The 13,386-nt window shown below is 46.1% G+C and overlaps 1 protein-coding gene across 1 annotated transcript in view; it reads left to right on the plus strand.

The window, feature by feature from the left end:
• Positions 1-13,386, plus strand: part of LOC139706026 (piwi-like protein 3) — a 79,910-nt gene that overhangs the window by 41,814 nt on the left and 24,710 nt on the right. Inside the window, 1 exon segment of the mRNA XM_071613303.1 lies at positions 3,810-4,029. Within this exon segment, the coding sequence (XP_071469404.1) occupies positions 3,810-4,029 (220 nt within the window).

Genomic DNA, 13,386 nt, shown 5'->3' on the forward strand with positions numbered 1-13,386 from the left:
ATATGACAGAAGTAATGGGTGGCAATTAATCACACTGTAAGAGCCAACTTAGAGGATAAAACAGTCCATTTTCCTATTGGTTAGTTTATCTTCCACCTTGTGTTGATCAGCCAGCCCCCAGGTAGCTGAAGCAGGGCTGATGTTTCCTCAAGATTTGGACGTGTGCAGGCTAGTCAGCTTCCAGTGTGACTGGAGCAGGGCTGGTGTCCTTCTGAAAGCTTGTCTGCTGGTTCTTTATTCCTGATGCTCAGCTGAAGGAGTGCAAATTAAGGAGGGAAAGTTGCAGAAGAATGGATGTGAGAATGAGATTCTATTTTGGGGAGGTTCCAAAACAGGCCAAAAGGAACAAAATATTACATAATGTATACCTGCGTAGGTATATATACATGTATTCTGATAGTTGGTGACACTAAAGAAGAGTAAGGGGTTGTGGACAGTGCTCCATGTGTGTGTGGCAGAGGTGGGGGATATCCCAGGAGGCTTGAAATATATAGAGTTATCTCAATGTAACTTTAAACAAATTTGAAAATATAAATATATAAAATATAATATCATGATTCTGATCCAACATCTTATGTTTTGGCTTATGATCTTCCATATATTAATATTTCATCTAAAAACGTAAATTTCAACTCCCTGCCTCACAGGAATATTGCCTTCCAAAAGTCCATTTCTAAATGAGTTAACCTTAATCTCAGAATATATTTCTGCATGGAAATAATGCTGAATGCCAACCTGGCTCCCAAAGTTTAGATAGTTCTCAACAGCTTCATTTACCTCTGGCTTATCCTTCTCACCATATTTACTTTACCAGATGCAAACCCAAAGTTGTACCTAGTTCTGTACCCTGGTCAAGTTCACCCAGGTAAGAGGGATTTGAATCCAGCTCTACCCACTCTGAAGTCTTTGCCTCTCCTCACAGGACCCTTTAGCAAGACAAACTTTTTTTTTTTTTTTTCTTTTCTTGATAATCTCTTGGAAGAAGCCAATGTCAGGCTAAATTTGGTAGATCTAGGAGGTTATTTTCCAAAGAGGCTGCTTTGCCCCAAGTCCAGGTGGGTAGAGTCCAGTCACTCTGGCTGTCCTCAACCTGCTACAATGTATCTGGGTCTCACACCACTGCCCCAGAGACCCAGTGTCCAATGACCCTGTCTCCAAGAGCCAGAGTCCCCTCAGGGAGGAGTGGAAGATGGGAGAAGGAGACAGGGTGGGAAGCTCAGGAGAAAGAATCAGAAGGTGCTCCCAGGCCTGGACTCCCAGAGCCACCAGAGATCTCTCTCTAGCTTGCCCCACAGGGTCAGGTCCAAACCTGACCAACAGCCCCCAGGCTCTGCCCCCACCCCTCACCAGTGATCTGGACCTACCTAGCCCCGCCCACTGCCTGCTGTAAGGACTGCAACCTTTATTTAAAGTACTCACTTTTTATCCTTGAATGAGTTCCCTGAGTTAGCACCGCAACTCCTCAAGGGTCCTGAAGGACCAGTGGATGGTCCTGGGGACGAAAGGCAGGAAGCATGCAGTGGACTCTGGTGAGGTGACTGTGATGGAGAATGCCCAGGTTCCCAGCTCTTGTGGTCTTGGGCACAGCAGCAGCCTTGGGGTCAATTCACTGCAATGGTACCATCATGGAATGGTGGCGTCTGGTAGCAATAGCAGCTACATGCAGCTGCTTTGGGCATAGGGCATCAGGTGTCAGAGGTCAGGAGTTGAGTATTGGTGTGGGGTGGGGGTGTCTGTGGAGGTGTCAACATCCGGCTGCGATTTGGGAGTTCCCTTGCTTCCTACTTATGGTGGCAGTGACAATGGAAGAATCCAGAAAGAGTGGTGTCAACAACAGAGGCATCCAGCCTTAAGACTTTTTGTCCTGCCATAGTGAGAAGGGTCCAGCTGCACTTGCAATGAAGTTGGCCCCGGTGCTGAGTGTCACTGTCTGGTGTCCATGTTAAAGTCTGGTGGCAGCAGGGTAGAGCTCCAGAGTCTGGCAGGGGCAGCAGCAACACTCAGTTGCATCAGGGCTCCAGGCTCGGTATAGGGGTGGGGCATCAGGCATTGGGTGAATGGCAGTGACGGTGGGGCCTGGGTGGGCAGCGTCAGAGTCCAGCTGGGGTTTGGGAGTTCAGTTGCTGCACAGTGGCAGAGGCACCAGAAGAGTCCAGAAGCAGGGGAAGCAACAACAGAGGTGCACAGTAGTGAGCATCTTCATCCTGCAGCAGGAACAGGAGTCCAGCTGCAGGGCAATGAAGGTGGCATCCGGTGGCCACATGGGGAGTCCTAAGGCTGGAGCCAAGAGTGTCAGGGCTCGCAGCGGTGGCAAGGGTGTGGGGCAGTGGGTGTCAGAGTGAGATGCTGACCAGTAGCTGGGATGGCCTCTGTGGTGGCAGCTCCAAGCCTTTGTCTTGCTCCTGGCAGAGTGGCCTGCTCAGGAAGCAACATATGGGAGGTGGCGGTACCCAGGCAGGTGCCCAGGACCTTATGCTATCCCCATAGCCAGGCCTGTACTGGCCATGAGCCTAATGGGCGGCTGCTTGCCCCACCCCCGATATGGCCTCTGCAGGGGCACTAGGCCGTCTGCCAGGTTGGGCCGTGTGACAGGACCCCACCCTCCCCAGCTGCTGAGAGCCACAGCCGAGTCGGAATGACCCTGGCATTTTATAAATAGTATTGGTTGACAGGAGAGGCATTCTATCCGCCTTGGCCGCTACTTTGGAGTTCTCCTGGGGATTCCCGGGGATTCCTGGAGAGTTCCCATTGGTTAGGGAAGTGCAGGAGGAGGGATTTCTGGAGGATATTTCCTGCTGCTGCTTCCTGGACGAGCCGCGTGGCTATCGGGAGGAGTTCACGGGAGCATGTGTGGAGCGTGCTGGTGGAGTTCAGAAATAAAGTTTGTTCCTGCTTCAGTGGCTCGTGATTTGTGCCCAGCCAGACTGCAGCTTTTGGTGGCCCGTGGGGGGAATGCCTGAAGCTTGGGGGTAAGTGAATTGCTTGCCCCTAAGGGAAGGCGACAGAATGGGTGACCATTTCAAAAAACAATGTGTTCTTGTTTTGATTTGTTTTGTTTTTGTTTCAAGCTGCCTATCCCTAGAACTTTCTCAGGCAAACTGGGAAAAATGGTTGGCTCAAGGTTTGAAGTTGTTCGCCCATGAGGAAGAGATAGAAATAGACCACAAATGCACATGTCACACATGAGAAAACGACTCCGATAGAAAGACAGTGACATTTGTGCACATGCTTACTGTTCTCTGTGTTATGCCACACCTCTGTCACTTGAAGATGCTTTTTTCTTCTAACCTTCATGTCCATGTTGAAAACCCTTTAGGCTTTCACGTGCTCTCAGCCCAAAGGTCATCACCATTACCCAACAGACAGCAAAGACAGAATATCAGCAATTTTAGATAATATAGGCAGCTCTGGGGTCCCAGCTCTGGTACCGAGGCTTAACATGCTGGCCATGGCTGCAGGCACTGCTGTCCCAGGATTGGCCACCTGTTTATATAGCAGTGGGTTACAGATCAGCCTTGGGCAGTGAGGTGAGACAGTGAAGCTGGCTCCTAGGCATGGGAAACTTTAACCCTCTCCTCTGAAGCCAGGCTCTGAGATCCCTCTGAGATCCCTCTGAGATCCTGAGTCAGTTTGGCTCTGGGTAGCCTGTGAGCATGAGGGGTGAGGAGCCAGAAATGGGGAGAGACTTGGAAGGGGAGAATGGGGGGTCCACTGAGTGCAAAGGCAGTTGAGTCAATAGACTGAGTAAGGAAGACCCATCCTCCCCCAGTGAGGGCAGGCAAGGTGTAATCAGCCAAGATCCTCAATAGAACAAAAAGGAGGAGGGGGAGGAGGAGGAGGAGGAGGAGGAGGAGGAGGGGGAGGAGGAGGAGGAGGAGGAGGAGGAGGAGGAGGGGGAGGAGGAGGAGGAGGAGGGGGAGACATTCTATTTCCTGGAGCTAGGACACACTTCTGCCTTTGGACATTACTCTCCAGGTTCTTCAGTCTTTGGACTCTGGGACCTGCACCAGTGGCCCCACAGGTTCTCAGGTCTTTGGCCTCAGACTAAGAGGGACACCATCTGCCTCTCTGGTTCTGTGGCTTCAGACTTGGACTGAGCTACACTACTGGCTTCCCTGGCTCTACAGCTCACAGAGACTTTGCCAAGTTCCCCAATATATCCCCTCTCATACATCCACAGACAGTTGGTCCTCCGTATCTGCAGGTCCTGCTACAGCAGATTCAACCAACCACAGGTCCAAATATTCTAAAAAAATAAAATAAAATTGTGTCTGTACAGAATGTATACATATTTTTCTTGTCATTGTCTCTGCATCACATCGGGTATTTGAAGTAGGCTAGATTTAGAATAAACTAGATCCCTATCTCACCAATTACAAAGCTCAACCCAAAATGGATTCAAGGCTTAAATGTAAAACCCAAAACTATAAAACTATTAGAAAAAAACATGGAGAAAGACTGTGAGATGTTAGAATAGGCAAAGATTTGAAGGGGACCCCAAAAGCAACACAGGGAACAAAAGCAAAAACAGATGAATGATAATACATCGAACTACAATGCTACATAGAAAAGGAAACAATCAACGGAGTCTAGACACAACCTATGGAATGAGAAAATATTTGCAAAGTAGACATCTGATAAGGGTTGCATCCAGAATATATAAGGAACTCTAAAAGCTCAATAGCAAAAATATAAATTACCTGATTTTAAAATGGGCCATGGACCTAAACAGACTTTTCTCAAAAGAAAGCATACAAATAATAATTATATGAAAAAAATTCTCTACATCACTAATAATCAGGGAAACACAAATCAAAACTGCCATGAGACATCACTCACCCTAGCAAGAAAGGTCATTGCCAAAATGATCAACAAAAATGCATATTGGTGGAGATGTGGAGGAACTAGAACACTTGCACAGTGTTGATGGGAATGTAAATTAGTACAGCCACTATGGAAAACAGGATAGAGGTTCCTCAGAAAACCAGAAATAGAACTACCCCATGATCCAGAAATCCCACTATTGGGTCCAAAAGAAATGAAGCCAGTAGTTCAGAGAAGCATCTGAATTCCTATGTTCCTTGCTACTCACAATAGCCAAGAAATTGCAGCAACCCAGGTGTACATTCACTGATGAATGGATAAAGAAAACATGGTACATATACACCCAGCATGCAATTCAGTCACAAAAAAGAATGGAATCCTATCATTTGCAACAAGCATGAATGGAATCAGAGGTCATTGTTTTAGTGAAGTGAGCCAGAGAGACAGGCACAGAGAGACAGCATGGCGGGGCTATTGTGGAGCACTTCCTAGATCAGGTTGTAGCAGATATGGTGGTTTTTATCTTGGTTGCTTCGTGGCCCTCATTGGATGATCTCCATCTCTGAATCAGGAACTAGGAGGAACAGGACCTGGGAATCTGTACTTACCCAAGCCTTCTGGGTAATGGTGATTATTATCACAATTGCTATGTATTCAAGTTGGAGACCTGTTGGAATAGCTAGTCACATTATCCTCACAGCTTTCCTGTGATCAGAAGAGCAGTGCACTGCCTGGCATTTGAGGACTGTCAACTATGAGACCCAGAGTCAAGGTCAGGGCCAGTGGTATCTCTGACTCACCCATAACAATGGATTCATCCCAGTTTTTACAATTAACTCAATTTTTTCCTCATTGGGCCAGGCATCAGAATCATCTGTGGGGTTCCAGAAATGCAGGTGGCTAGCTTTACCTCATGCCAGTTAAGGCAGGAGCTCTGCAGAATGAGTACTGAGAAGGGGGGTGTGGAATAAATCCAAGGCCTAAACTCATGCTAGCTAAGTTAGCTAAGTGTTTTACCACTAAGCTGCACCCTTAGCTCCAGGAATTTGTATTTTTAAAGGCTACCAGGTGATGCCAATGTAGAGCCAGGGTCGAAAATCACTGGTGGCCATTATTTCAGAAGTTCTCATCCTTATGTTTAATAATGAGGGTTCTAATCAACATATTGCTGACACATGAGGGTCTCAGTTTCCTCTTCTTAAATACAAACACCATAGACAAGAGCCAGCCCTGACCAGTGCTCTTACCCTGAGTGTCCTCCACCTGGTCACCACTATGGTGAGTCCTAGGGATGTGGTGGAGGAATCTCTCTGCCCACAGATCAGGACAGTCACTTCTCACTAATGACTTTCAATACTTCACCTGGTGAGGAGGTGCGACAGGAAGCAGGGAATGGGAGAGAGTTGTGGGTGTACTTTTCTCAGGAAGGTCAGCCAAGGCTTATTCTTTGTAGCCTATTTGGTAGCAGGCCCTTCATTTCACCCAGGTTTCTCCATTAACTGGCAGACATGTACTAATTATCCTCTGATAATTTTTCCTTGGTGATCATTTCCTCGTTCTCTATTCAACTTTGTGGAATCTCCTTTTTGTCTTAATTAGGCTACCTGGTGGTTTAGTGACTACATTAGTTTCTTAAAGAAACATCACTTCATTTTATTTATTGCTTCCATGCATTTTCACCTTCGATTTTATTATTATTCTCCATTGGGTGGCTTTTATTAGGGTTATTTGGTATTTAAATATGTTTTCTAATTAGAAGTATAAATAAATTTTTGTGTGCATCTAGTTGACCTAGTTCTGATACATGCTTGAGTTGTATTTAGTCATCTGCCATTTGTTTCCATGTATTCATAATTTTTCCAGCTTAAATGACACTTTTGCTCCCACTGTTCTCTCCCCATTCATTTTTTTCCAGACAGAAGACTAAGAGCATTTTTTTTGGGGGGGTGTTAATTCATTCAGAAATAACAATAATCATAACTGCATGACATATGGGGATGTATATGAGAATTAAAATGTAGACTGCTTTCCTGTTCAATTCCATATTAAGTTTAATCATCCATCCATTTATTCTCTCTAAACATTAATGGAGTGTCTACTGCTTGCCAAAGACTGTGAGATGAGAGACCAGATTCCCTCCAAGGCGACCCTTGCATTCTATTGGTGAAAGACTATAATAAATAGATATAGAAATATGTGGTTCCCATGAATGACTCTGTACCATGACCTGAAATACCAGTGAGCAGCAAAACCGTACCACTTTTCTCAAAGACATTAAAGAAGGCCTATTGGTAAGTATCATAAGGAGGTAAGTACTTACTGAAAGAGGCAGACCAGTTGTGATTAATGCAGGTTCGGGCAACATGTACTGAGAACGGGCTCCATCTCTGCCCTGGGCTGGATACTGGGATGGATGCTGCACTGGATACCGTGATATCTGGGAGTGTCTCATCCAACCCAATGCACTAGCATTTTATCCTCTTCCCCTCCTCTTCTTTCCATTTTCTCCTTCCTGGCTTACTCTCCACCAGATGAATCAGAATCTTAAATTAGAACATTCAATGAGAAATGTCACTATGCAGCAGACTCCCAAGGCTGGTTTCCATGACTAACTCTCAGCAGCAACTTGACTCCATGGACAGCTTTCTTATAATCACTTCTGAGCACAGGGATTTTTCTGGAAAATCAGAGAGAGGACTCTGAAATGTAGAGGAACAAAACCAATGTCTAAATTCAATAAAGCCCCAAATTAAGAGGACACCATAACTGATTATACTTTGCAACCCAATGCAATAATTCTGAAGTCAATTTCAAGAAGAGTTAGGCTTTCCTAGTTTTTAGAATATTTTCAAGATATGATAAACAGAACAATGTGTTGTCGGCGTACTACGGACAGTACAGTGCATAGTTGACATCAGAATTAGACCTGTAGAAGTTTTCTATAGGACATTGGTGGAATCTCGAAGTAGTGGGTAATATAAAGATTACTTTATAAAATAACAAATGCTAAAGAGGACAAGAAGAAAAGAAAACTCATACTGCAGGAACATAAATTAGTACAGCCATTATGGAAAACAGTAGGTTGATTCTTTAGAAAACTAAAAATAGAACCACCATATGATCCAGCAACCCAACTACTAGGTATAGAGCCAAAGGAGAGGGACTCATTATACCAAAAAAAATACCTGAACTCCCATGTCTATTGGAGGACAATTGATAATAGCTAAAACATGGAACCTACCTGGATGCCCTCTAGTGGATGAATGGATAAAGAAAATTATACACACACACACACATACACACAATGAACCATTATTCAGCCATAAAAATCCTGTCATTTTCATTAACATGGATGGAACTAGAGATGATCATGTTAAGTAAAATAAGCCAGACACTGAAAGAGAAATGCCACAAGTTCTCAGTCATTTGTGGAAACTAATGAATCAGTCTCAAAAAGAACAAAAAGGGATAGTGGTACCAGAGACTGGGAAGGAAATGAGACAGGGGATGCAGAGAAATTCAAGTAGGGGTAACAAAACCTAGAGAGGAAGAATTAGTTCTGCTTCTTCTTTAGCAGAGTAAGTAACTGTAGGTTAAAACAATCTGGTATTTTCCAAGCACAGAAAAATTAATGGTTGAAGAGATCGTGTAGTACAACTGCTTCAATCTGAGGCAGGTTCAGGCAGCCTAAGATTCAGGCAGCCTAAGAAGGTACACGGAGCAGAAGGGCGATCTGACATGCTTTTATTTGATGGGTAGGTGGGAATCTATGAAGTGGAAAGTCCCATTTAGTTTATATACAGGATTAAAACGAAGCTAGCAGCTTGCCAAGTATGATATCAAGGGCTATATAAGAAAACACGTGCACCCTTGTTCTTGACTTTAATAAGACATCTTTACCATTGCTTCCTGGACATCAGGGTGAGGGAGCCTGACTCACGCCATTTTCCCTATAGATGGAAATGCTTATTACCTTGATTATTACACATTCTGTATATTTACTGAATTACCACATGTACCAATACAGATACAAAAAAAAAAAAAAAAAAACTGTCTCAATATAACATAAATAAAATGGTTGTATAATTAAAATGAGTATCTGATGTGTGTGTGTCAAGGATTTAAATGCACAACAATGCAACTGTAAAAATGTTAGAAGAAAGGATTGGTGATTAAAAAAATAATAATAAAGCAGCAAAGCCAAAGAATGACAGAAACCCGGAAACAACCAGTGAGGCTGATACTACAGATCTATTTTTAAGGGACACAAAATACTCAAAAAGCTTGCAGATCCACTCATAGGGATCAGTGCCCCGGAGTGGATTTGGGATATCTTCTTTGAATCCAAGGAGGTCGGAGCAGCTGCATTCAGTTGTGCTGGCCATTGCAGGGATCAGGTTAAAGCTCTTCAGTGCTAAGGGCTAAGTTTCTGGGGCCCACGTGCATATCGTTTTGTAAAGTGACCTGGCAGATAAATCCGGGGATGCTTAATAGGGGACACAAGGTGGGACAGGTAAGCGGGGAGAGCCATCCCCTCTCCCATCCACTAGACTCAGCACCTCCGAGTCCTCCAGGTGCAGCTCCCATGCGGGCTTCGTGTGGAGGCGGTTCCGGAAGAGGCCAGCCCCGCAGGGTTGAAATTGAAGCTGAGCGAGCGAGCAAGGGCCGGCGGCTGCCCTGCTGCGTGGGTCATCTCCCCGGGAGGCCAGGCAGGTCCTCCCATTTCCCCCACCACCGCCGCCGGCCATTTTTCTGACCGCTGCCTGGAACAGGGCTGACCCTGAACAGGCTGGGAGCCAAGTGTGCACCTCTCCTGGAGAGGAGCTTTGCGCCCCCCAATCGACCCACATCAGAGGTGCTCAGACGCTGCAGGTTCAGGCAAGGAAACCTGGGCAGGTTTGCATAGCGCACAGGTTGGACCTCTTCTGGCCCAGGTGAGTTTCAGGGTGAGGGCCAAAGGGCCAGGGGAGAGGATGCCTGGGTGCAGGGCCAACTCGGGGTGCAGCAGCTCAAGTGTATGTGTTGGGTACATTAGGGGTACAGAGGATGTTGTGCTATGCCAATGTGTGGTAAGTGGGAAGAACCGGTACTGACTTGTCCATTGGGATTGAACCCAGAGGCACTTGACCACTGAACCACATCCCTAGTCCTTTTTTTTTTTTTTTGAGACAGGGTATTGCTCAATTGCGTAGGGCCTCACTAAATTGCTGAGACTGGCTTTGAACTTGAGATTCTCCAGCCTCAGCCTCCCGAGTCACCAGGATTACAAACTGGGCCACCAAGCCAGGTTTGATTCTTCAATTTCCAGCAGTGTTTTAGCAGGTTCTCTGTCACTTCTCTGCCAACTCTGGAGCAATCCGTCTCATTGGTGTGATTGGAAAACGTGTGTAGTTAGTTACCCCGTGCCTCATTTTTTAACCTAATTAATCGCTTTTGTTTTTTGTTTTAAATTGCCAGGAGACTTTCCAATGATATCTGTTACAATCATGTTCTTTCAGGGCTTTTCTCCTTCAGGGTCAACGCCCTCAGGACCACAATGCCTGGCAGGGGCACAATGCCTGGCAGGGCCAGGAACACCATGCCTGGCAGAGCCAGGAGGAGGGCCGATCAGCCTATCCCCCAACGTGAGGCACCTGGAGCTGCTGCAATGAGTGCTGTAAAGTTAGTTGTTTCTTTTATGCTAGAGATCCCTGCTGGAGGTGAAAAGAATTTAAAAGCCCAGGTTCTACCACTATAGTCCAGTATAGAGTTCTTTTCTGTTAAGTGAGAACTGATAGATTTCTAAGAAAAGTCAGATTTCTTGGCTGAGGGGATGCAGAGCTCTCTGCTGTTTCCCTGCCTGGTTTTTACCACATGCAAATGGATTTTTCCTTTCAACCCAGAGTGATCACAAAGGTTTCTAAATTTCTTGACTTGAGCCCAGGACACCTCTTTGGAAACGACTTGGAAACAAGCATCTTCATTAAAGTCCTCAACCACCTGAACCAGATAGAATTTGCAGTCTTGTTTAACACTTGATATCCCTGCTATGTGGATATGTTCTGTGTTCTTTTAGTGCATATCAACTTTGCACTGGTGAAGGAGAACCCTATCCCTATTGATGGAGTCCAGCTTGGTGACCTCTAGTGGGACTGGGTACTGCTTGGCATTGGCAAGACACATCTGAACCTGCCCATTCTGTGTTATTCCTCTCCTCTTCTGCTGCCCTCAAGCCTCACCATCTCCTCTCTAGTCCTAATTTCAAGTCTTTGACATTGACTCCCAGGTCATTGAGACAGAGCATTGACCTCAATGTCAATGACCTCCTAACTTTGTCTCCTCAACCAGGAGCATCAAAACCCCTGGTCTCAGCCCCTGAGGCCCTAGGCACTAGCTTGGCTTTCATCGGGGATCCTTCAGCAGTCCTTGATCCCAGGAATCCCTCCGGCAACTCCCCTGTCAGCTACTCAAGGCAGCTGGGTATTGCTCATCTAAAGCATTTGCATTCAAATGAGATTCCTCCTGTTCAGCAGGTAATCTCCCCAACAGTCCCGCCTTCACCACCCACTTCCTGCTGCAGAACTGTCTCCGTTCTGACCCCCAGTTCTTCTCTTTTCTCTCTCTCCTCCTGCTGGGCTCTCCTCAGGGCTCTACTGAGACTGCTCTTAGGCTCCATGGTGCCCTCTGCCTCCCCTAATCCGCAGATTGTTTCTGTCCTGCCTGCACGTGCCCTCCTTGATGAACTCCCTCTAGCCACCATACACACCATTGTTCTCCTCCTCCAGCACTGCCACCCCTCTAAACTGTTCTTGGCTGGCTTCTCCTCCTTGCTCCCATGACATGCCCTGGGTCCTCTTCTCTCTTCCATTTAGACTCACTCCCTTGCGATATTAGCCAGTGTCACGGCTTGAAATGTCTGGTATGTGGACAGTCCTCATATCTAGATCTCCAGCCAGAACCTCTCCTGCACTGCCCGACGATCCTCACAGATGTTCATGGACACACCACACTCCCAATTTCCCCGACCAAACATGTCATTCCCACCTCATTCAAAGGCGTTCCGTTCATCCATTTGTGCAGGCCAACATCTTTGGGTTCATCCTAGACTCTATGGCAAACCTGTCCCATAGACCACCAGGGAATACTGTCTCTCACTCCCACCCAAAGCCAGGAATGGAAGCCTATCTAGTATCCACCAGCTTCTCAGCACCTGGATCCCTCCCTCTGGTCCCAGTTGTCCGCAACCCTCCCTGGACACTGCAGTGGCCTAACTGGTCTTCCTGCCTCTGCCCTTGTCTTCCACTTGATCTATTCCTAACAAGGAACCAGGCAAACCAGGTCCTGTAGCTCTTGTGCCCAACACCCTGGAAAGGCTCCCATTTTCAAGGTGAAAGGCAAGTTCCTTCAAATGGCCTCCCTTTTTTTTTTTAAATCCCACTGTCTTCTCATCCTGTGTCTCACCTTTCCAGCCACACTGGATCCTCGTTCTTCTTGAACATTTCTACCTGTGCACCCCAGAAATTTTGCCCTCCCGCCTCTATTTATGGCCGATGGGACTTGGCTCATTCACTCACCTTCTTCAAGTCTGATCCCATGTCAGTGTCCCCTGAGGTTCCTCATTGCTCCCCATGAGTTGGAGCAGACTTCCCCTCCCACCCAGCTTCCCAGAACCCCCATTCTGTTTTGCTCTGCATTTTTTCATTTTCTTAGCTGCAAGGTGCAACAGAAGTTATTTTTTCAAAATTTACTTTTTACTGGAATGTAAGCTTTTCCAAGGGAGAGGCTTTCTTTGGGTCCCGAGCATATATCATCTGGGCAACACTACTTTTTATTTCTATCTCCTAAAATCCTGCAGGCCCCTCAGGCTGCTGCGTGGCAGCGTGGCCCCTACCCACCACGAGAGGAGGTCCAAGCAGCTGCACATGGGCAGCCAAGAGGTGCAGAAGGAGGGGTCCAGGCTCCAGGTGAGATGAGGGAAGGAGAGTGTGTGAGGGGCAGGGGAGGATTGTCAGGGGAAGGTGCACACACCAACAGAAAGCTCCAGTATTCCCATGATGCTTGGCAGGATGGGGAGCATGGGCAGCTTATAACTATCTCCCTTCCTGCAGTGAATTATTTGACTGTCGGTGTTTTATTTGCCTCACATTTGAAAAGCTAATGAAAAAGAAGCAGAGAACATTATTCATGAGCCAATTCAATATTGTTCTCAAGGTTAGATAATATATTTATAGAGATAACCCTAAGTTAGCCAGGAGTTCTGGGAACATGATTCTTTTGTCTGTTTAGGACAATACACACATAAATGTACCAAAATAAAATTTTTTTAAAAAATAAAATAAATTGCTGTGTTGAGAAGGTTGAGCAGCTCTTTAACCACTGGGTGTTTTCCTGCCTTTCAGCATCCTTGCAGGTGACAGGTTTCATCATTATACAGGTGAGCCCTCAGGCTCAGCTGTCGTCATTTGCCAAGGGTGTGGCTAATGCAATCAAACTTCAGACCCCATTCTCTGCCTCGCTTCTTATAGCCAAATAACTTGTGATAGGCTAAACCTATGAACATTAAATAAGAAACAGAAAAATGTT

Source organism: Marmota flaviventris, chromosome 1, assembly GCF_047511675.1.
Source record: "Marmota flaviventris isolate mMarFla1 chromosome 1, mMarFla1.hap1, whole genome shotgun sequence".
Classification (NCBI taxonomy): Eukaryota; Metazoa; Chordata; class Mammalia; order Rodentia; family Sciuridae; genus Marmota; species Marmota flaviventris.